The sequence below is a fragment of the Manis javanica genome, chromosome 10 (genome assembly GCF_040802235.1).
Source record: "Manis javanica isolate MJ-LG chromosome 10, MJ_LKY, whole genome shotgun sequence".
Taxonomy (NCBI): domain Eukaryota; kingdom Metazoa; phylum Chordata; class Mammalia; order Pholidota; family Manidae; genus Manis; species Manis javanica.
The window spans coordinates 31998977-32021385 of record NC_133165.1 but is presented as its reverse complement, the minus strand read 5'-3'; the positions used below and the strand labels follow the sequence as shown (position 1 = coordinate 32021385).

Genomic DNA, 22409 nt, shown 5'->3' with positions numbered 1-22409 from the left:
CAGAGAAGGGAAGTAGGACAGGGGAAGAGAGGAAGCAAAATACAGTGCAGTCTCAAGCAAAACCCTGCAAAGCATGCTTCAATGGGTTTCACAGGCCAAGGGCAGAGTGTCCTGGCCAAAAGCGGGAGGGCTTGGCTTGCAGCCTCCTCCCACTCCTGTCTCTCATGAAGTGAAGGCCACCAAGGGGGAGACAATTCTGAGGTATGTCCAGCTCTTTGCACAAGTGAGTCAAGGGGCTCCAGCCACCCAAGGGTCTTCTGACAAAGGAAAGCTGAGGGCATGGACTCTTAGAAACAAAAGCTGGACAACACGGGGACACAAAAAAGGGCTATTAAGAGTGTCTGACTGGTTGGGTGTTAGAACCAAGGACTCTCAGGGCTGGAAGGGGCCCCCAGGGCTCATGACTTGCCTCCAAGTGGCCTTTGAGCAGAACATACACTCACCACTATCATAGCGCACTAGTATGCAGCTGGACTGAATGATTCAAAGCTTCTCCTTAGAAGATGCCAAAACCAGCCTTCTGGTAGCTGTCCCTCCCAGCAGGGTTTCACTGAACAAGCCATGCCTGGCCAAGAGACCCAGGCTACAGGAAGGGTCTGGGGTGAGAGGAACTGGGGATGGGCCTGAACTGAGTCCCTTGCTCTACAGCATTCAGTTAAATGTTCCATAGAAATGAAACCCAGTGGCAAAACACAAAATCCAGAGGTGAACACACAGACAAGACCATGTCTTTCTTCATTTAAATTTATTTTTCATTTTTTGTTTCTCACTTACCAACACATTTGTTAAATGTAGCAGACGGTGTTAGTAAAGGAGAAGCAAGGAGGAAAAGAGGGGCAGGATCTAAGCAGCTACACACGGGCAGTCAGGAGCAGGAAGCACTGGGGGCAGAGATGGCAGGCACCTCCCCACCATCCTGCCTTCCCACAGCCATCAGGGATGTGCTGTGCTCCCAGACAATTTTGTAAACATCATACAGAGCATTTCTATTGCCTCCAACCCTTGTCCCCAACATTCTTCGACTGCCCCCAGTGATGAGGCAGGGTCTGCTGGGGCCAGCCCCCTGCATAGCCTAGCTCAGGGGAACCCTGCCCCTGGGTCTCTGGGTCCCAATCCCATAGACTCATCCCGGGGACAAGTGTCTGAGAAGCCTAAAGCTGGTGGATCTCTGGAGGCCAGGGTGGGGTTGCCCTGGAGCTCTTAGGGAGAGGGGGAACCACTCCTTGGGACCTTGGAGAGAACTCCCAGAAAGCCCTCTGCTTCAGCCATAGGCTTCTATTCAAGAGGACACTGATGGCCACTGTAGGCCTGGGAGCATGGCAGCAGAGAGCAGACCCCCAGCTTGCAGAAACCTTGGGTTACCCCAGAGGGGAGGTTTTTCCTTCCACCCCAAGCAGGACTTCCTGCATTTGCACATTGACCCAGTGGACACTCTGACCCTGTGCTTATGAACACAAAGATTTTAAGCAGGATTATATCCACCCTGATGAATTGTCATTCTAGAAAGTATTTTCAAGGCAAATACCACTTTTGACAATTTGATGCCTTGATCAGTTTTCTACATAGTGCAGATAAGTGTCCTTTCTTTTTCCTCCCATTTTCCTTTCTTGAAATAATTTTTACCAGGAACAAATCCTTTTCATGTGCTTTTTACCATATATATTTGGTTCCCTGGTTAGTGCTCAATCTGTATCAAATATCACCAACTGTCACATCTGTGACTGGAAGTTTTCTTCTGCGGCTCTCATTTCTACGAACTCCAATTTTCCCGAGAAAAACTCTGGCAGACTTTGCACCAACCAGTACCCAGTAACAACTCAGTACTGCTTGGGGTCTGCTGAGGGATGGCACCTGTGCTCTTTCGGCCACGTGGGCCTTTCCTTGTAGGACGCTTCCGAAGGTGAATTTGTGAACCAGTTCATCTGGGAGGAAGATGGAAGCCTTTTCCCAGCGGTGTACCAGGACGTGCGGGGCCCGCGGGCCGGGATCATAAGGTCCCCAGGAAAGGAACACAGGGCTTCCCGGTCTGGGCAGCCGCGCCTCCCAGCCTGGGCCCTCATGTCACGGTGCCTTGTCCGCCGCCCCGTCGGCATGCCCCACAGCAGCTGCGCGCGCCCCACGGAGCAGGCCCAGGCCCCGCGAGCGGCCGGCGCCGTGCAGCTGGCGCTCGTGGCGCCGGATCTGCACCTTGTGGCGGAAGCGCTCGCCGCAGTCTTCGCACACGTAGGGCCGCTCGCCGGAGTGAGTGCGCCGGTGGCGCAGCAGGTTGGACGAGACGCTGAAGCGCTTGCCACAGTCGCCGCAGGCGTAGGGACGCTCGCCGGTGTGCGTGCGCTGGTGCTGCACGAGCGCCGAGCTCTCACTGAAGCGCTTGGCGCAGTAGGAGCAGGCGTAGGGCTTCTCGCCCGTGTGGATGCGCTGGTGCGTCACCAGGTTCGAGTGCTGCGAGAAGCCCTTGCCGCACTCGCCGCAGCGGTGGGGCCGCTCGCCCGTGTGCGTGGCCTGGTGCCGCACCAGGTCAGTGCTGCGGCTGAAGCCCTTGCCGCACTCCCCGCAGATGGTTGGCCGGTCCCTGGCGCGCCGCCGCCGCCGCTGCCGGGCAGGGGTCAGGGCCGCGCTGCCCGCCGGGCCAGGGATGGCCATCACCGCGGGCGTCGCCATGGCCGGTAGCACCATAAGCTCCTGCAGCACCACGTAGCCCGGAGGGGCCATCACGACTGCGGCGGGAGCCCCGCCATCCCCAGCAGCGGGCACCAGCTCCAGCTGCAGCTCGGGCTGCGCTGGGGTCAGCTCCAGCTGCACCTCCTGTGGCTGGGCCCCCAGCTGCACTGAGGTCAGCTCCAGCTGCACCTCCTGCTGCTCCTCCAGCTGCTGCTGCTCCAGCTGCTGCTCCAGCTGCTGCTGCTGCTCCAGCTGCTGCTCCAACTGCTGTAGCTGCTCCTGCAGTTTTAGCTGCAGCTGCCGCTGTTCCTGCTGTCGCTCCAGCTCCCGCCTTTGCTGCTCCAGTTCCTGGTCTGATCCCAGGTCCACTGGCATAAGCTCCAGCTCCACCTCCTCCTCCTCCTCTGGCTCCAGTGGATGGGCTTGCAGCTGCTGCTGCTGCTGCTGCAACTGTTCCTGCTGCTGCTGCTGCTGCTGCAACTGTTCCTGCTGCTGCTGCTGTAACTGCTGCTGCTGCTGCAACTGTTCCTGCTGCTGCTGTGATGGCTGTTGCTGCAACTGTTCCTGCTGCTGCTGTGACTGCTGTTGCTGTAACTGTTCCTGCTGCTGCTGTGACTGCTGTTGCTGTAACTGTTCCTGCTGCTGCTGTGACTGTTGCAGCTGTTGTAACAGTTTCTGCTGTTGCAAATCCTGTTGCAGCTGTTGTAGCAGCTGCTGTGGTTGTAACTGTTTCTGCTCTTGCACTTCCTGGGCTTGTAACTGTCCCTGCTGTTGCACTGGCTGCAAATGTGGCTTTAGGTGCTCACATTGTATGGGTTGGGGTTCTTCCTGCTGTTCCTGCTGTTGTTGAGGCAGTTGCTGCTGCCCATCCTGCTGCTGCTGCAACACCTGTTGCTCTTGTACTTGCTGCCTTTGTAACTGTCCTTGCTGTTGCCTCGGCTGCACCTGTGGTTCCAGCTGGCGGTGTTGCATGGGTTGAGGTTTTTCCTGCAGCTCCTGCTGCTGTTGAAGCAGTTGTTCTTGCCCGTCTTGCTGCTGTAGCTCTGTCTGCTGTCCTACTGGGTGGTCTGGGGGCTGTGGCTGCTGCAGCTCTTGCTGCTGTTCTGTCTGCTGCAGTTGCAAGCCCTGCTGTCCTGGCTGGGCTTCCTGTGTGATTTCAGTGACCCCCATCGAGGCTGAGTTTGCTGGCCGTTGGGGGCTGCTGCTCTCTTCCTGAGCCTCTTCTTCCTCCTGACTCTCACTCCCACCACTGCCACCTGTAGTGGAAATGGCAGAAAGCCAAGAGAAAAAGGTCTATTGTCAGCTCTCTGGTCCAGACCCCCAGTATAAGGCCTTCCCACTTACCCTGCCCCATGTACAGCCACTATGGGATACAACACTATTGCGCTCTTTGCAAGCTAACACACTGGATCTAGTGATAATGGCAGCGTGGCAGAAACTGAAATGCCAAGAGGTGTGGGGTTGGCTCAGAAATGTGCCCAAGGAACTCTGATCACGTCATTCTGACCTCAGCTCCCCGACCCCTCCTCTGGGCGTTCCTGCAACCAGGCTCCATGCTGAGATCTTGGCAGTGACATCAGCATGGGTGCCTGGGGCTCCCCAACACCATTCCTGTGAAGTCCCATGTGCTTCATCACCATCCAGTAGGAAGCAGTGAACTGGCCATTCCAACAGCCAAGCCACAAGCTCGTGCTGAAGTCAGACCTCAGCATCACACATTAAATAAAGGAAATTCATCTTCTCTGTAAATAATAAAGAACTTTTAATAAAGCTGCCTGGAAGTATTACCATAAGCGCTTTGTAGAAATCACCAAATGTCAGAGAGATCACGAGGTTTCCTGTGGGAAGCTCTCTGCTTAGACCTAACTGTACCTGTTAGAAGCTGGCCAACTCTGCAGGCTTGGAGCCCTCCTTGTCTGTAATGATGGCGCACTGCTGGTTTAATGAGAGAAGTGGGAGGGCCCTGACATACCCCCAAGAACATGGTAGGCATTTGAAAAATCCCTCTCTCCATGGGTTAGGAATTAGTTTGCAAGCTAACAAGCAGTTTGGCAAGACCAAGAATACAATTAGCTCCATTTGAAACAGCCTAAAAACTGGAAGTGCTTAGATTGTTATTCTGGAATGGAAAGGCCTAACTCAAAGCCACAAGTCAACAAAGCAACCGGCCAATTGTTTAACATCTGGGAACCCGAGTTTCCCCATCTGCAAAAGGGGACAAATCCTCTTTAGGGACAAAGGGAGAACTGGAGGGGTAATATGCCCCCAGTGAAGCCCTGCTGTACGGGAGCAGCTTGGCTGCCTTGCTTCACATTCTGAGTGATACCCACATATAGTTTCATGATTTGAGCAATGCCACTGAACATCAGAAAAGTTGAAGAGGCTTTCCCCATTCCCAAGTCTGATTTCAACATCCATTCTCCTTCAGTATCACAGCTTCAGTTTTGTAATGGAAAGGAGAGGTTTGATTTATAAAATGTTGCTTTCTGGTCACTTTTCCAGGAATATATTGATTTAATAAAGCCAAGGGATCATTACTTAGAAAATAAACTCCTCTTAGAAGGTTAACCTAACAACCTTTGCTCAGACTAACGGATCAGTGAGTGGTTTTCACATACACTTGCACCAGGTGGTGAGTGAAGACCCACTAAAGCCTGTCTACCCAGCAAATTCAGTGTCTCCCTGGACACGCCCTTCTCCCAGCACCTCTGGGAGCAGCAGGGGCACCTCTCGTCTCTGGCATGGTGCTGGGCCATCTGGCCACTCCTGACTTCTCGTGACAGCAATGTCAGCATTTTTAACGATGATGGGTTAGTAAATGTATCGTTAAGTGTGTACCCGTCAGTTAAATATTTAAGCCAGAAGAGTCCTTATGTAGTTCACATGACCCCATCTGACCCTTTGGATCCTTGGTTCTTTTCATACTCTTCAACCCCACCCCAGCCCTCACTCAGCACCCTTAAAGAACAGAGCAGGAATTGGATCTCAGTGATCACCATAGAAAGTTTGCCCAGAGTGGGTCCCACAGGAGAGGGGCCTTGTAAAGTTCTGCCACATTTGCCTCTGGGCAAAGGGGAAGAAAGGTGCATGGGACAGGAGATCAGAGAAAAATGGACAAGGTCAGAGGCCCAGGGGAAAGAGAAGCCAGGCAGCCAATACCTGAGGAATGAGGGGCAGAGGTAGACAGCCCCGCAGCCCCTGAATTCAATCTGGGAACTTGAGCCTGGAGCCAGGAACAGGTGAGAAGGCAGGGGAGGCTGCGGGACCGCTGGGGAAACGGCACAGCTCCCAACCAGCATGCAGCCAAAGTTAGGGGCATGGGCTGAGAATGTCTGCATTGCCTGGAAGTCCCTCACCAGCAAGACCACGGCCTGACAGAGCTGCCTCACAAAACCCCCAGGCAAACTTGCCAGAGTTATTCCCTGGAGCTGAAGCTGGCTGGTGTGAGTGAGAGCAGCCTGCCCTCCACACCAGGGAACTGCCAGGCAGATGCCCTTCCAGACAGCAAGCTGCCAGCCACCCTTCAGGCCCTTTCACAGCCATGGCAGGCCTGGGGCTCTGTTAAAGGACCATCACCAGGGAGCTGAGCCCTATCTCCTGGTTTAGGAGGCCAGAGATCACCCTGCCCACCCCTCACCTGAGAGGGTGTCAGGCCCTGAGCCTCCATCCTGAAGACACTGAAGCTCCAGCATGAAGGTCCTGGTCGTTGGCCCCAGCTCCATCCTGGTGGTCAGACCCAGAGCCCGGGGAGCTGGCTGTGCTGAGACGAAGGAAAGAAGCTGTTCAGATGGATGAGAACACTATGAGCCCCCAACCCACCTCTGCCTTGGACACCACGCTCCTCCCCAGAGCAATCAGCTCCAGCCCTGCTGGAAACGAGGACAGAGCAGTCTACAGTAGGGAAAAGGAAGAGGGAGGGTGGCTCAGCTCCCAGGCCCACTCTCCGGCACCAAGGCAGCCTTTCACTAGCTGACTTTGCAGGGCCCCACATTCAGCTCAAGCCTAGGGGCAGCAGTGCAGCTGCTCCTCACGGAGAGCCCACAGTGGGAAGCAGCCCTCACTGGGATAGGGAGTTAGTCCCAGATGTTGGAGTCTGGCGCATCTGGGAAAGTTTGTGGAAAAAAAAGAGACTTGTCCATCTCACATTCCCACTGCCCTGACAAGTCGGCTCACCTTCCTGCTCTCTGGCCTCCCAGATTGCTCTGGGGTTGGCTCAGCCTTCCCAGGCCACGGGTTCCAGGTGCCACCTCAGCTCCTTGGGAGGCAGGTTTCCAGAACACTACAACTCATGGAACCAGCCAGCTGCCACCTGGCCCTGTGCCCAGGGACTCCTGAGGCCTGGAGGGTTCCCTGCCTCTCCCCTGCGTCAACCCTGGCCCCAGCAGAGAGTCCCCACACCCAATCCTGCCTCCCCTCCTAACAGGATGACACAGGTCCCCTAGCCTTTCAGAACCAGTTCAAAACCTCTGAAGAGAAGCGTCCCCGTCCGCCCAGCTCTCGCACCCTTTGGGACTCACCTGGTACGGCATTTCCCGCTCCCCACAGCAGCCTCTGCACTAGGGAGGGCGTGGTCAGCAGGGGCTGGAAGGTGAAGGCCAAAGCGTTCAACCAGCTCCTTTCAGAGACGCCTCCATCCAGAAAGAGCAGGGAGGCGGTGGGCCACCGGTGCCCTTTCTGGGCAGTCGGGAGGGTCTGCGGCTGTCAGGGCTGCCGAGGTCGCCCAGGCCAAAAGGAGGCGCAGAGCGGAGTTCAAGAGAAGTTGGTGTGGGGCCCCTGGGGCGGGGGGCGGGGGGAATCAGAGCCCGAGGCCGCCCTGGGCTCAGGGCAGGTCGGGCAGGGCCATCGCGCGCGCCGCGGGCCTCGGGGCGGCCCCTCGGGCGGAAGGCGCGGGTGGCCCAGTCTGGGGCCGGCGAGGGCCGGCGACACTGGTCGGCTCAGCCCGGGCAGCCGGGTCCGGCCAGGGTCCGCCAGCGGCCACAGGTGCCCGGAGCCCGCGGGCGGGGGCGGGAGGCGGGCGCCGCGGCTGGGCCGGGGTCCCCGTTCCCTCGCCCTCCCGCCTGGGTGTGCGGCCGGCCGGCCGTGCGTCCGCGCGGGCAGTGGGCCGGGCCGGGGGGCGGGGGCCGGCGCAGGAAGTCCCCCCGGCATCTGCATCCTGTCCCCCGCCTGCCGCCCGCCGCCCGCCGCCCGCCGCCCGCCGCCCGCGCCCCGGCCCCCGCCGCCGCCGCCGCCGCCGCCGCTCTAGGCCGCCGCGAGCTCGGTGGGCTTAACCCTTCCCGGCCCTGCCACTCACCCCGCGGCGGGGCGGGCGCGGCGCCGGGCGGGCATGGCGCGCGCTCTGCCGCATCCCGGTGCGCACGTCCGCGCGCAGCCCGCGGCGAGCGGTGCTGGGGAGCCTCCCTGACTGCCCCACACCTACACTCAGGTCCTCCAGTCCTCAGGGCGGCCTCACCTGACCACCTCAGTATCCCGACCCTTTGCTGCTGCCCTCTCTAGTCTGAGAGTTCCCATTAGAATCGGGGTGCTCAAGCTCTCTTCAAAAACCCAAAGATCTGGCGATTGAGAGCAGCTCCTGGAGTAGAGTGTGGGCGTGCCCCGCTGGGGAGGGGACTCAAGCCCTGGGCACAGCCCCCTGGGCACAGTAAGGATACTGTTCCAAGCTCACATCTCTGCCACACCTGTGGCCCCTTGTTCCATTTTTGAATTCTTCCTGGCCCCATAGGCAGTGCAGTATGGCGCCTCCTCTCTGGCCCTTGCCTGAAAAGCTTGCCCCCCGTCTGGCATCTGCACCCCCTACTAGGAGCTCCGGGCGGGGGAATGGGCCAGGGGACCACGTTCTCCTCATCCAGGGAACAAGTGCACAGAGTCTGTCTTTGGAGACAGAAGAATCTGGATTCATGGTGGCTCTTCCAACCAGGCAATGAAGCAAGTTATTAGTACCTTCCGTCGTCTGTGGAACCGGGACAGCACCTTGCTAGTCTGGAATTTAAGGAGAGGCGAGCATCTCCCTTCTGCTTGAGGCAGGTACCACCTCCCCTCCCCTGGGAGGGCCTGGAGCAGGGCTGTCTCTGCCTTCTCCTTCCTCCAGGGAAACCTTGTGCTCTGAGGACCCAGAGAATCCACATGCTCCTGAATCTAGCTTCTCCCTCTACTGGCTTCTCTCCATCAGCATTTGCTCATTCTCACAGCTTTTCCTTCTTAAAAACATACCATTCCTCCTCCTGCCCTTGGTGGCAGACTTCCTGGAAAGATGCCCCATAGTAGTTCTGTTCATGTTCCCTGTCCCTCCTTCCAGTTTTCCAGCCTGGCCCCCGCCCTGTCACTCCACCCTGACAGCTCCCTCTGATGTCATTACCAGCGACTACGTCACTGCATCTCTCATTCCACCTCCAGGTAGCTCTGGACACCTCTCTGGGGCTGCTGAGAGGGAGCTCCAGGCTCCCTTTCCTCTCTGTCTGCCCCTCTCAGACTTTTCTTCAGACTCTGCTTCCTACCCCGGCTCACAGCTCACCTTACATAATAAAAATCATCAGTTAGGTATCTTCCCAATCCAACAGTTTTTCCCCTATACCTGAGCACCTGACTCAAATAACAGCCCCCCTCCACCACTACCTTTTGCTTCTTTTTCCCTTTAACTTTTATGAAGGTAACACACATACTGAGTTGAGTAAGTCAAATAGTTCTGAGGCTTTAGCAAAATCTCTCTCCCCTGAGTTCACTCCCACTTCTGATATTTCTTGCCGTTTTTCTACATAATATATTTGTAACACTATTACTCGATTTTTTTCCATTTTAGATAATATCTGTTGATATCCCACTTTGGAAGATGCAGAATTAACTCTTTAAACCACATATACATGTGCATGCTTTCCCTCTCATCCTCCTCTTCTGCAATAATTTGTTTGGTCTTTATCCAGTTTTCTGGGATAGAGCCTCTAAATCCTTGGCATTTCCCCAGTGATAGGAATGTCTTTGGTATTCATGGCGGGCCCCTGGGTCCTTCAGGACAGGGGCTGGTCATACCAGGAAGACCAACCATGTGACTACAGGGCTGGGGTTTTGAGCCATGTGATAGCAACACCATCTCCGGGGAGGGGAAAGGGGCTGGAGATGGAGGTCAGTCATCTGGCCAATGACCCACCCAAGCATGCCAATGAAATGAGACCCCAGTAAAAACTCTAGGCACCACAGTTCCAGTGAGCTTTTCATTCAGTGATAAACAGAGGACGGTGAAGCATTCTGATTCCAGGGAGAGGACACTGAAGCCCACAATCGGGACTCTCCCAGACCTTGGGTGTCTTCAGGGACCACAGGTGGTCCTGCTTTGTATCCTTTCTAATAAAACTGCAATCCTAAGTATAGCACTCCTCTGGATTCTGTAAGTTGATCTAGTGACTTATCAAACCTGAGTGGGCCCCAGAAGCCCTTGGATCTGTAGCCAGTTGATCAGACATGTGGGCAGCCTGGGGACCCCTAAACTTATAGCTGATGTCTGAAGTAAGGCCAGTCTTGCTGAGGATCATACCCTTAACTAGGAAATCTGTGCCAACTCTGGAGGTCAGGGTCAGAACTGCAGTGCAGGACTGTGCCTCTCAACACAGTTTTATCACAGTTTTGGGTAAATCCATATTTTTTTGTTTTCACAGTTATATCTATATAAATATTATTCACTGCTGAGCCCAGTAAAAGTATTTTTATTATTTTCTTCTTGTATAACTTTTAGTTCTCCCTGGAGTGAATCACTCATTTTTATTATTTTATTTTTTAATTTTCTTTGAATATACTGATTCAGTCTTAGAATCTACTGGAAAGTCTTTCCACATTCTCCTATGGCTCTATCATCAGTGCCTTTCAACCCAACTTTCCACCATGTCAGACTGGTCATAAAATCTGTTTTATTCCTTTCCAGAGACATCCCTTCTGGAGTCTCTTCCTTTGGATCAAAATTGGCTTGGGACCCTGCCCTACCATCGTTTGGACTTCCCATTATCTCACTCTTTCTCTTGCATTAATCTCTGTTTCCTCACACTACCTCTCTCTTTCTTGATTAACTCATTATAATAGAGACACTTAGTGCTCACCAAATATTCCAAGTGCTTCCCTGTTATTTCCAAGTCATCTGTGCAGTTAAATTGGGTTTAAATAATTAATTTGGCCAATGGGCTTTGAAAGAAAGTGATACATGCTACGTCTCAGCCAAAGCACTTTAGAGCTGGTGTGTCACCTCCATCTCGCTCCCCTCCTGACACATGGCTTTGGAGGAGATGTGTTCCAGATGGCACAAGTACAAGATGGGGGAACCACAGTCAGCCTGAACCCCTGAAAGTCCATTTGGGAAAACATCAGAACTCTTAAGTAATTAAGCAGAACATTTAGTACAGGAGAATGGTCACAAGCTTAAAAGGGCTGTAATATTACAAAGGGGAAATGGGGACTGCCCAGAGATTAGTTCCTCCAGGGCTAGAAGAGCAGAAGGGGAAAATTAAATTACAGAGAGCCAGCACTTCTTTATCATTGAGGCTGTTGTCGCCACTGTTGGAACTGTGATATGTAAGCAAGAACCAACGAGCCCACTCCTCAGCCACCAAAAGCACCATCAGAATCAGGAAACGTCTGCTCTTCCATCCTGACCTCTGATCTCTCCTTCGTGCTCCCAGAGGCCAGCTGGCAAGGAAATCTGGGAAATTTGCAGTCTTCCAGCCTCCCACAGTACAGAGGGGCACATGGAGGGATGGGGACTGAGTCCAGAGGCAAGTAGCTGACACATTTAGTAACTTCATAGGGCAGAACCCTGCCAACAATGTTGAGAATGTAGACATTTGGGGGCTAACCCCTGACATGAACAATGCAGCTAGTGTTATCCTGACCTCATTTTGGCAGAGCACATTCTTTAGTGGTTTTCCTAAGAAAATGTACATGTCAAGAAAACTTTGGGGAATACTCAGATCTAAAAGGTCTTCATTCTCACATGTGACTGAGTATGGATTATAGATTGACAATTACTTCTCCTCAGAATTTGAAAGACATTACTTCATTGTCTTTTGGCTTCCAGTGTTGCTAATTGAGGATTTCCAATGAGGATTTTAATACCTGCATCTTTGTGTAGTTTGGTATCTTCTCTCTGGAAAGCTTTTAAATCTTTATTTTTTTTAAACCTGTATCTGAAATCCCATGATGTTGGACATCCACGCAGCCACTTCAATCTGGAGATTCAAGGTTTTTTGCTTTTATAGTATCCACCTTTCATTTCCTCTTTTTTCCTTTTCTGGAATCTTAATTACTCAGATGTTGGACCTTCTGATTCTCATAATTTCTCTCCCATTTGTCATCACTGAACTTTCTTGGCTATGCTTTCTAGAATATTCTCTCTTCAGTACCTTCTAAACTTTTTCTTTCTGAACTATTTATTTCTATATTTTATATCTTGTCCATAATTCCCCAGAGCTTTTTTATTCTCAGACTGTTTCTTTTCTTATACACGCTGTTCTTGTTTCATGATTTCAAGATTTGCTCTCACCTCTCTGCGGACAGCTAACTTTGTTCCTGCCCCTCCATCATCTTTGTTTGCTCTAGTTCATTTAAGAAAAGTATTTGTTTGATTTCTCCTATTGGAGGATTTTCTGAGATGCCAGGTAACCCTGGGCTGTCCAGTTACATGTGCAGAGTGAGTTCACTCTGCATACAGAGGAGGCCTTGGACGACTGGAGAACTGCACCGTGGGGATGGGAGTATCCTAACATCTGGTAGTATTTTCTCTTGGGCCACCCAGTCTCTCTAAAAAGGACTCACTTAATCTCCTGCCTGGGGAAGTAACTTGGCCATAAGCATTCTAGGAGCCAAGTGGGGAAACAAGAGTAAGTAGAGGGACCTCACATTTTAGGAAACAGATTTCACTCAATCCCCTTTGAATTCTCCCGGCTTTGGGCCCCACCCAGTATTCCCAAAGTCAGAGCCTATTTGGTTCCAGGCTTTTTGCCAGGGTGAATGAGGAGTGGTCCTGCTGCTGGATGCAAAGTGGGATGAGAGATCTGGGGGCCCACTGGCCCCTTTTAATACTTTGTACCAATCTGTTCTAAGCCATACTGGGAGCCTTGGATTCTGCAAGCTTTCTGGGGTCTCAAAGAAAACCAGGTTGTTTCTTGTTGACTTCCCCCTCTGATGGCTTAGTTTTCAGCTTTCTCTATTCTGCTAAGACAGGTCCACTAGTTCACTTGCAGTTTTTAAAATCTGATGCTTTTGATTTTTTTCTTTACCAAGAGAAACAAGCAGGCAGAGATAGTGAGCAAAAGAGACAATGTGCAGTTGAGGTGGTAATGGGGCTAGAGAGTGGCCTGGCCTGAGAAATCACTTGCTCTGGTAAATGTATAACTGCCTCCCTAGAGATAAAATTAATTGGCAGTTGACCTTGGTTTCATGATATTGTATCACCAGAAACACCTCAAGCCTGGTACATAAGAGAAGCAAGCAGAACCAGCTGACCAGAGAACGCCCTCCATGGCCAAGGATGTGCACTGATAAAATGATGTCTATGAGGTCTGCTGCCCCTGTCATTTACCAAACTATTCCTACCTATAAAGTATAGTCTCTGGTGACACAGTGTTTTTGTGGGGCTGTAGGGGCTTTTTCCCCACTGCTTTTTCCTAAAGGAGGACTTGAAGGTTCAATTCTTGTTTGCCAGACTGGGTTTCTTTGTTTGCAAGTGGTCACATCCCATTTTTCCTCCTTCATTATTTGTAGAGTGTATTGGTTGCTTCTGATGATTATTTAGCCAGGTCTTTCTTTAAATTACCTGACTGTAGGCACCTTGTCAAAAGAACAGATTTCCAGACACTCTCCCTAGGCTGCTTGCGTAGGAATCTTCTGATTCTCATTTTTAACAAGCAATCAGCTGATCCTTGTGACAGCGCAAGCTTGGGAAACAACCCTGGGGCTGGGACATCGGAGAGAAGAGGGCCACCCCACAATTTCTCAGTTTTAGCCACAAGCACTGACTCTAAAGTCCAGACCTATTGCATTCATTGAGGTCCTCGGAGAAGCAGATGCCAAGACAGGCCTGATATCCATATAAAGAGAGGGGAAGGATGAGGGATTGGGTAGGAAGAGCCTCAGCACAGCTCTGACAAAATCTCAGCCAGAGTGATGGGGAGTCTATGAGTCAGATCACCCATTAGAGGCAACCCCAGTCCTGCAAGAATGGACCTTCACTGGTGCCCCCAGCATGCTCATCACCGGCTGGGAGCAGGCTGGGGAAAGAATCAGTTTGTTGTAAGATCCGGAGAGGCAGCCACTGGGGCTGGAAGTCAGCTGCATTCCCCAAGGCAGGAGATCTGGAATTCTTGGGAAAGATTCTGAGCGGCTCGGCTCTGTTCAGCTGTGCAGTCCACGCTGCCAGAGGTTGAGGGATCACATGCACAGGAGGCTGCGGAAAAGAATCTAGAGGTGGGTTCTGTTACCATCTTATTATGGTGGAAGGAGAGAATGGATCGGATCTGGTGGACAGGAACAATCTCGGCTCCATAAAGGTGGAGGGAAAAGTCCGCACTTGAGGGCTCAAAGGTAGCTCAAGAAAGTTGAAGAAAGACAAAAGTCAAAAGTTTCTCCTTTCAAACACCTCAGCAAGCTACACCTATGGAGGAATATATGTTTAATCCCATTTTGTGGCTGAAGAAACCAGGATTCAGAGGGTTAAATTAGTTTGTCCAATGCCACAGAGGGGCAGGATCAGATCCTGGTCTGTGGAATGAGAAAGTCCACACTCTTAACCACTGAACATTGAATCAATTTCCAGCCCTGAAGTTAATGCAAAATCCCAGGGACTGAGGAATCACAGGATCACAATGCAACTCTCAGCAAGTAGGTTGAACATTTCTAAACTTTATTTTCTTTATCTGATTACAAAGTTAATACTATGTTGCAAACGTTTTAAACATTGTACTGACTCAACAGATGTTTACAGGCTGGCATTCATATGCTCCCTATACCAGCACAAATAGAAACCTGATGCAGGCAATCAATGTAATTTAAAAAATGTTAGGAGCCACAGTTAGAAGGGTATAAAGAAATGGGTGAAATTAATTTTAGTCATATCTTTTATTTAACCCAATATATCCAATATAGTATCATTTCAACAGTAATTGATTTTAAAATTATTAATGAACAATTTTAAGTCAATGTCATTGATTTTAAAACATGTCATTAATTTTAAAAATTGCTGATGAACAATTTTTAATAGGAGGCTACACATATAGCATGTCTCCACTTGGCCACATTTCAAGTGCATAGTGGTTTCCATATGGACAGCACAACTCTTATCATTCACAAAGTTTAAGTCTCCTAAAATTCCAGCCTCCAGACACAACCCCTCTTGACAGCTGAGAGCACAGTCTTCCATATGTTTCCTATAAAAATACATAGGGTATCTGTTTGTGAATTAACCAGGAATCTTACAGTTGCAAGTGAAAGAAATCACCTCAAATGGGCTATAAAAAAATTAAAAAATGGGGAGGCATCCGTTGACTCATAATTTAAAAGCCCAGGGTATGGAAGTCATCTTCAGGCATTTCAAGATCCAGGGCTCAAAAAGCAGGACTGAAGATCTCTTCATGTCTCAGCTCTGTGCTCCTCTGTGACAGGTGTCCTCTCTCCATGTGATTGCCCCCAACCCTGTCACCCTCAGAGATTACATCCCCCTGGTCTCAAGGTAATAGAGGGACTCTCTTTCCAGTAATTCCGACTAAAGTCTTAGAATTGGGCTTCGTTAGGGTTCACTGGGTTCATCCTCAGCCAGTCAGCATGGGGGAGCCTAGCAGGCCATGTCAGCTATCAGGCCTGAGTCATATATCCCTTACACCAAGAGCTGGTACGAGGGCCTCAGGGGTGAAATCAGGATGCTGTCTCTGGAAGGTAGAGACGGACTGGATTTCAGGTGGGCAGAAACAACAGAGATCCATCATAACTAGAATATGTTCATAATTTGTTACACAGTTGAGAACATAATATGCACATTGACTTGCAACAAATTTCTCTTTAAGTATATTCCTGCCATCTTTCCACGCAGAACAAATACCTACTTAATTAGAAAAAATCCTCTTAGTCTCCAATTGCAAGGACATACCTTAATCCATTTAACTGGGCCCCTACTGATGAGTATCTAGACTGTGTCTCATCTTTTGTTACTAAAAACATGCTTGTACATAAAACTTTACTAGGAGAGTTCTTCTGTGAGATGAATCCCTAGTGGTGAAATTGTGGGCCAAAGGATACAGCATTTTTAAAAATTTGACAAGATACTGCCCTGACAATGTTGTACCAATTTAAATCTTCACCAGCCAAGAATAAAAGTGTCAGTTTCCCTACCACTCTATCAAGGATACTTGCAGTTCCAAATTTCAGAAAAACACCCAGTTTTAAAACTGGCTGAGAGAGGAAAACACTATTGTCTCATTTAACAAGAAGTGCAACGGTGGGGAGTTCTAAGGTTGGTCAATTTGGTGGCCCAATTCAGTGACCAGAGTGTTCCCAAGAGGCCTGCAAGATGCCACTGCCTCAAAATCAGCACCATATCCTCAAAGATGGCATCCAACACCTAAACGGGTGTGTCCCTACTTTGGTCCCTGTGGAGTGAAGAAGGCATAGGTATAATTAAAACACTGTATTTTAAAATAACTGGAAAATCTCTTCTTTTTGTGGTTATGCTAGCAATTCAGATACCCAGTTAATTTCCTTTGTTTCAGTCTGCTTTGTGTTACTGTCTGACTTACTATATCAAACATTTATAGGGTCCCCAAGACAAAACTAAAAACAAGGTGCGTGTGGCAGTCGTGTTTCCATTCGTCACTTCATCCTGTCCTGCCCGCCCCCCCAGGTTACAATTTTATTAGTTTTCCCCTTATGCTTCCTGCATTTCTATTTATAGTTCCTCCAATTCTTTTCTTATGCAAAAGTAACACCCTATGAACATGAACACTTTACTGGACCTTGCTTTTTTCTTTTTACTTAACAACAAATCCTAGGAATCATTCCATAGCAGAATATGAGTATCTTTTTTAAAAAAAACAGTAGCATAGTACTCTACCATGTAGATAAAACATCTGTTGATAGACTTATCTTAGGAAGTGTTTGATCTTTTGCTATTACACATAATGCTTCAACAAAAAGCCTTGTACATGTTTTATTTTTATTTTTGCCATTGGATATCTTTAGGGCCCAGTTCTAGAAGTAGTTTCCTAGGTAAAGGGCAAATGCACATGTAATTCAGCTAAACATTGCCAAATTTCTTCACAAAGGGGTTGTACCATTTTGCATCCCCACCAGGCCCACTGAATGAAGTAGCTGCTTCTACTTTCCAGAAGTTCCACTGGCTCTTTTCAAATCTGCTAGGCAATCCATGCTTTCCTTTTCCCAGTGGATAGTTTCATGTTTTTCTTTTATTCCTTTAGATATAATAAGCATGTATATATTGTAGTCTGACCCTGATGATTCTGACACTTCCTGAACCCGTTCCTGCTGTCGGCTGCACCTGCTGGTTCCTGCTCATGGTGCCTTGTTCATTCTTCACTGTGTGCTGGTCATTATCCTTAATAGTCATTGTGAGCTCTTTGAGGCCTTGGACGAGTGGCTTTCCTCCAGAGGGTGTGTGTGTGCTCTGCCAGGAAGCTGGGGACCATATGTCTAGGGACGCACACTAGCCGAGGTCACAGTGGGAGGCTCCCTGGGGTATCCAGGCCTGCCATCACTTCTCAGGAACACGACTTCCTTTGGCTTTCCCCACACTCTGCTCAGTGCCAGAGCCACCTCCCTGTAGACTTCTGCTTTAGACCCTCAGGTTCCAGCAAAACGGAGAGAGGCTCTCCTCGTAGGGTGTCCTTGACCCCTTAATACAGACAAGGCCAGGGCTCTCCTGGCCCCTTACCCCATTTCTAATGTCCTTCCCAGAGGTTTCCACCATTTTAAGTTCGGTATATATCATTTTGTTGTTGTTGTTGTCGTTATCATTAATCTACAATTACATGAAGAACATTATGGTTACTAGATGCCACCCTTCACCAAGTCCCTCCCCACACCCCATTACAGTCACTCTCCATCAGCGTAGTAAGATGCTGTAGAATCACTACTTGTCTTCTCTGTGTTGCACAGCCCTCCCCATGCCCCCCCCGCACATTATACATGCTAATCATAATGCCCCCTTTCTTTTTCCCCACCCTTATCCCTCCCTTCCCACCCATCCTCCCAGTCCCTTTCCCTTTGGTAACTGTTAGTCCATTCTACGATTCTGTGATTCTGCTGCTGTTTTGTTCCTTCAGTTTTTCTTTGTTCTTATACTGCACATATGAGTGAAATCATTTGGTACTTGTCTTTCTCTGCCTGGCTTATTTCACTGAGCATAATACCGTCTAGCCCCATCCATGTTGTTGCAAATGGTAGGATCTGTTTTCTTCTTATGGCTGAATAATATTCCATTGTGTATATGTACCACGTCTTCTTTATCTATTCATCTACTGATGGACACTTAGGTTGCTTCCATTTCTTGGCTATTGTAAATAGTGCTGCGACAAACATAGGGGTGCATCTGTCTTTTTTAAACTGGGCTGCTGCATTCTTAGGGTAAATTCCTAGAAGTGGAATTCCTGGGTCAAATGGTATTTCTATTTTGAGCTTTTTGAGGAACCTCCATACTGCTTTCCACAATGGTTGAACTAATTTACATTCCCCCCAACAGTGTAGGAGGGTTCCCTTTTCTCCACAACCTCACCAACATTTGTTGTTCTTAGTCTTTTGGATGGTAGCCATCCTTACTAGTGTGAGGTGATATCTCATTGTGGTTTTAATTTACATTTCTCTGATGACTAGCGATGTGGAGCATCTTTTCATGTTTCTATTAGCCATCTGAATTTCTTCTTTGGAGAACTGTCTGTTCAGCTCCTCTGCCCATTTTTTAATTGGATTATTTGCTTTTTGTTTGTTGAGGTGCATGAGCTCTTTATATATTTTGGATGTCAACCCTTTATCGGTCTGTCATTTATGAATATATTCTCCCATACTGTAGGGTACCTTTTTGTTCTATTGATGGTATCCTCTGCTGTCAGAAGCTTTTCAGCTTGATATAGTCCCACTTGTTCATTTTTGCTTTTGTTTCCCTTGCCCGGGGAGATATGTGCATGAAGAAGTCACTCATGTTTATGTCTAAGAGATTTTTGCCTATGTTTTTTTCTAAGAGTTTTATGGTTTCATGACTTACATTCAGGTCTTTGATCCATTTTGAATTTACTTTTATGTATGGGGTTAGACAGTGATCCAGTTTCATTCTCTTACATGTAGCTGTCCAGTTTTGCCAGCACCATCTGTTGAAGAGACTGTCATTTCCCCATTGAATGTCCATGGCTCCTTTATCATGTATTAATTGACCATATATGTTTGGGTTAGTATCTGGAATCTCTATTCTGTTCCACTGATCTGTGGCTCTATTCTTGTGCCAGTACCAAATTGTCTTGATTACTGTGGCTTTATAGTAGAGCTTGAAGTTGGGGAGTGAGATCCCCCCCACTTTATTCTTCCTTCTCAAGATTGCTTTGGCTATTCGAGGTCTTTGGTATTTCCATATGAATTTTTGAACTATTTTTTCCAGTTCGTTGAAGAATGTTGTTGGTAATTTGATAGGGATTGCATCAAATCTGTATATTGCTTAGGGCAGGATGGCCATTTTGACTATATTAATTCTTCCTAGCCAGGAGCATGGGATGAGTTTCCATTTGCTAGTGTCCTCCTTAATTTCTGTTAAGAGTGTCTTGTAGTTTTCAGGGTATAGGTCTTTCATGGTGTACATCATTTTTAAACACACATACATACATATCCACGTACCTGTGGGAAACTGTAGGATCATCTTGTCTGGGCTGGTTGATTGGTTTTGTACACACGTAGTATTACCCTCTTTGTAATGCAAGTTTTCATTTAGCAATACTTCTAAGGATCTTTCCACATCAGCAGCCCAAGGGGTAAAATCAGAAAGCCTGAGTTGAATCTGGCTAGTGAACATGCTAAGGTCAGCTTGGGCAGTAGTGTGGGGGTTTCTGTGGTGGAGGCACTTTGTATTGAAGTGTAGCAGCATAAGGAGAAGAGCACCCCTGTGTACGACCTGCTGAGCTGATGGACTGCGTATGCCCATGGGACAGCCCCTGCAAGGACTTTCCTAGTCACTACCCACCCTCTACCACTGTCTTGACTTCTAACACCAGAGAGTCATTTCCAAATGGTTTCATAAATTAAAATATAGCATAGAAAAGTCTATTTCCATCTTCTCTTCCAACTCACACATACTGGCAACACCACCTTGGCCCAAGGGCCCAGGTATAGCAAAGGTCAGCTTTAGGTCTTCTTCAGTCTAGTGCAATCTCCAGTCCCCTGGAGTCTAATTCTGGAAGTGTCACCCATTGACACCACCTGCCTGGTCCCTAGGGATGTCTGCTTACATTTCCTGGTTGGCCAGTCCTCTGTTGATGACTATTCAAGCTGTTTTTTAATTTTCCTCATTAAAAAACAGTACCCAGCATTTTGATACGTGTGTGTGTGTGTGTCTCCAAGAGAATCAGAAACATGTCCACACAAAACCCTGTACACAGATGTTCATGACAGCAATATTCCTAAGAGCCAAAGGGTTCAAGTGTCTACCAACTAATGAATGGATAAAACAAATCCAGTACAACCATATACTGAGATATCATTTGGCCATAGAAGGTAGTAAGTATTTGCACAGGCTACAACATGGATGAACCTTGAACACACTGTGCTAAGTGGAATAAGCCAGTCACAAAACACCACATCCCATATGATTCCATTTATGTGAACTGTCCAGAAAAGGTAAATCCATAGAGACAGGAAGTAGATTGATTGCTAGGGGCTGGGAGCAGAGGGAGAGTGACTGCTAATGGGCATAGGGTTCCTTTTGGGGAAGATAAAATGTTCTAAAGTAGACAGTGGTGATGGCTGGAAGACTCTGAGTATACAGAAAACTATGGAATTGTACACACACTTAAAGTGAGTGAATGGGGTATGTGAATTCTCTCAATAACCCTGTTACCTAAAAAACCACACTGCCATGTGAACAGGCTTTTTTCTGGAATTGCTAGGTCCCAGGGTCATTTTATTTGTAAATTTCTCCAGTGGCTAAACCAATCATCTACCACAAACAGGGTGATTGTCACCTCACACCTTCAGCTACACATTCTATTTTGTCAGTCTGATGGGTAAGTGAAAAAATGGCACCTCATTTTAGCTTACATTTTCCCGGGTACCAGTTTTAGCCATAGAAGGAAATAAGTATCTTCATATTTACTGGTCATTTGTATTTTCTCTGAATTGTATGTGTCTTTCATCCATTTTCTTTGCAATGTCTTGACTAATCTGCAGTTTTTAATATATTCTTTAAAAATGTATTTTGTTTTATACATTGCAAACATCTCATATACCAACTTTTAATGTACATAAAACTCTGAGCAAGTGCTTGGCACATAATTGTTAAACAGGAGGTATCACTTTCATTATTAATAAGAAAAAGGCAAGAATTGGTGGTGTGAACAGTCCACCTCTATCTATATTTTTAATAGGTTGACTTAATTGCTCACATATTATTAGAAATACAACTGAAGGAAGTTTGTGGCTCAAGTGGCTCTATTTCCTACATTTTTCCTTTATTTACTTATTTATTTATTTATTTATTTTCAAAAACCACCTTGAGTCTGAGAGGAGCTGAGACATGTCTAGCACCTGGAAATGTTTGGTGGAGGCCGCCTTCTGAGACAGAGCCAGGCTCAGAGACCTTCCCTAACTACAAAGCAAAGTGAACATTTCTTTTCCATTATTTTCAGAAACACTTGGTGCCAGGATTAAATACCAACAACCAGCCAAGTGCTGATCTCTTCAGATTCATGGACATGTTTCACCAAAGGAGCTAGAAGTAGACATTTCAGTTCCTGATCTGACATCAGCAGGTATGCAAATAAACAGGGAACAGAGTCAATGGGATAATGAAATCAAACTCAAGAGGAAATGTCCTTCCCAGTTCACAGCTCTCTGAGGCAATTTAAAAACAGATCCCAAGAAGCTTCACTTGTGGACTGGTTCCCACTTACCAGCTATGGCCGTGGAACCGTGGATGAGCACCCCAGCGGCTAGGAAAGCCTGGGGCTCGTGTCCCTGGGAAACCACACCTGCTCATGGTCCTGGCTGACCACGGTCAGCCCTTACAGTGCAATTGCATCAGCTCACACTCCTTATCTCGAGGGGTGCCTGGAACGCCAGTCCACACACACACACACACAACATATACAGACGTGCACATGAGCGTGTGCATTTGGAATTTAGTAGGTGATCTGGTTTGGTCTGGAATAGAAGGGTGAACTAACCACATGGCTAAGTATCATCCTTTAAGCTAAATCTTGGTCCTCTCCTGCTCACTGTTTACTGTAGCCAGCTCTCAGGCCTCACTTTCAGCCTACAGGAGCTGGGTGTCTCAGTTTCCAAAGCTACTTCCTCCCATAACTGATCAATGAGAACACAAAGCAGACACCCCCCAATCATGTACTGGAAGCAAAACCCCTAAGGCTATTCAGCACGTGAAGCGAACAGACCGTGAGTGCCAATGTGCCAGTAGGAAGCCCTGCACAAGGCAGGGTGCTGGTGAGAGGCTAAAACTGCTGTCAGTCTTCCCCCAATCACTGCAGACTGAGAGGGGGGAACCTCCGCAGCTCACACTGAGT

General features: G+C 48.7%; 1 protein-coding gene and 1 long non-coding RNA gene across 4 annotated transcripts; one reads left to right on the top strand and one right to left on the bottom strand.

The window, feature by feature from the left end:
- Nucleotides 1-728: 728 nt before the first annotated feature.
- Nucleotides 729-7855, bottom strand: ZNF853 (zinc finger protein 853). Of its 2 annotated transcripts, none has more exons than XM_037003673.2 (3): nt 7179-7855; nt 6299-6421; nt 729-3917 (listed from the first exon to the last, which is right to left on the bottom strand). In XM_037003673.2, exons 2-3 carry the CDS (start codon nt 6381-6383, stop codon nt 2062-2064), a joined length of 1941 nt encoding a protein of 646 aa, XP_036859568.2. In that variant the 5' UTR covers nt 6384-6421; nt 7179-7855; the 3' UTR covers nt 729-2061. The 2 variants fall into 2 exon arrangements, with proteins under 2 accessions (XP_036859568.2, XP_036859567.2); XM_037003672.2 differs by having other exon boundaries at nt 6299-6416.
- On the top strand, nt 7293-22313 carry LOC140844037 (uncharacterized). 2 transcript variants are annotated; one of them, XR_012122165.1, is made up of 3 exons: nt 7293-7419; nt 8576-8678; nt 21519-22313. It is a non-coding gene; the product is annotated as an uncharacterized lncRNA (long non-coding RNA). The 2 variants fall into 2 exon arrangements; XR_012122164.1 differs by lacking the exon at nt 21519-22313 and adding an exon at nt 13090-14717.
- Nucleotides 22314-22409: the final 96 nt, after the last annotated feature.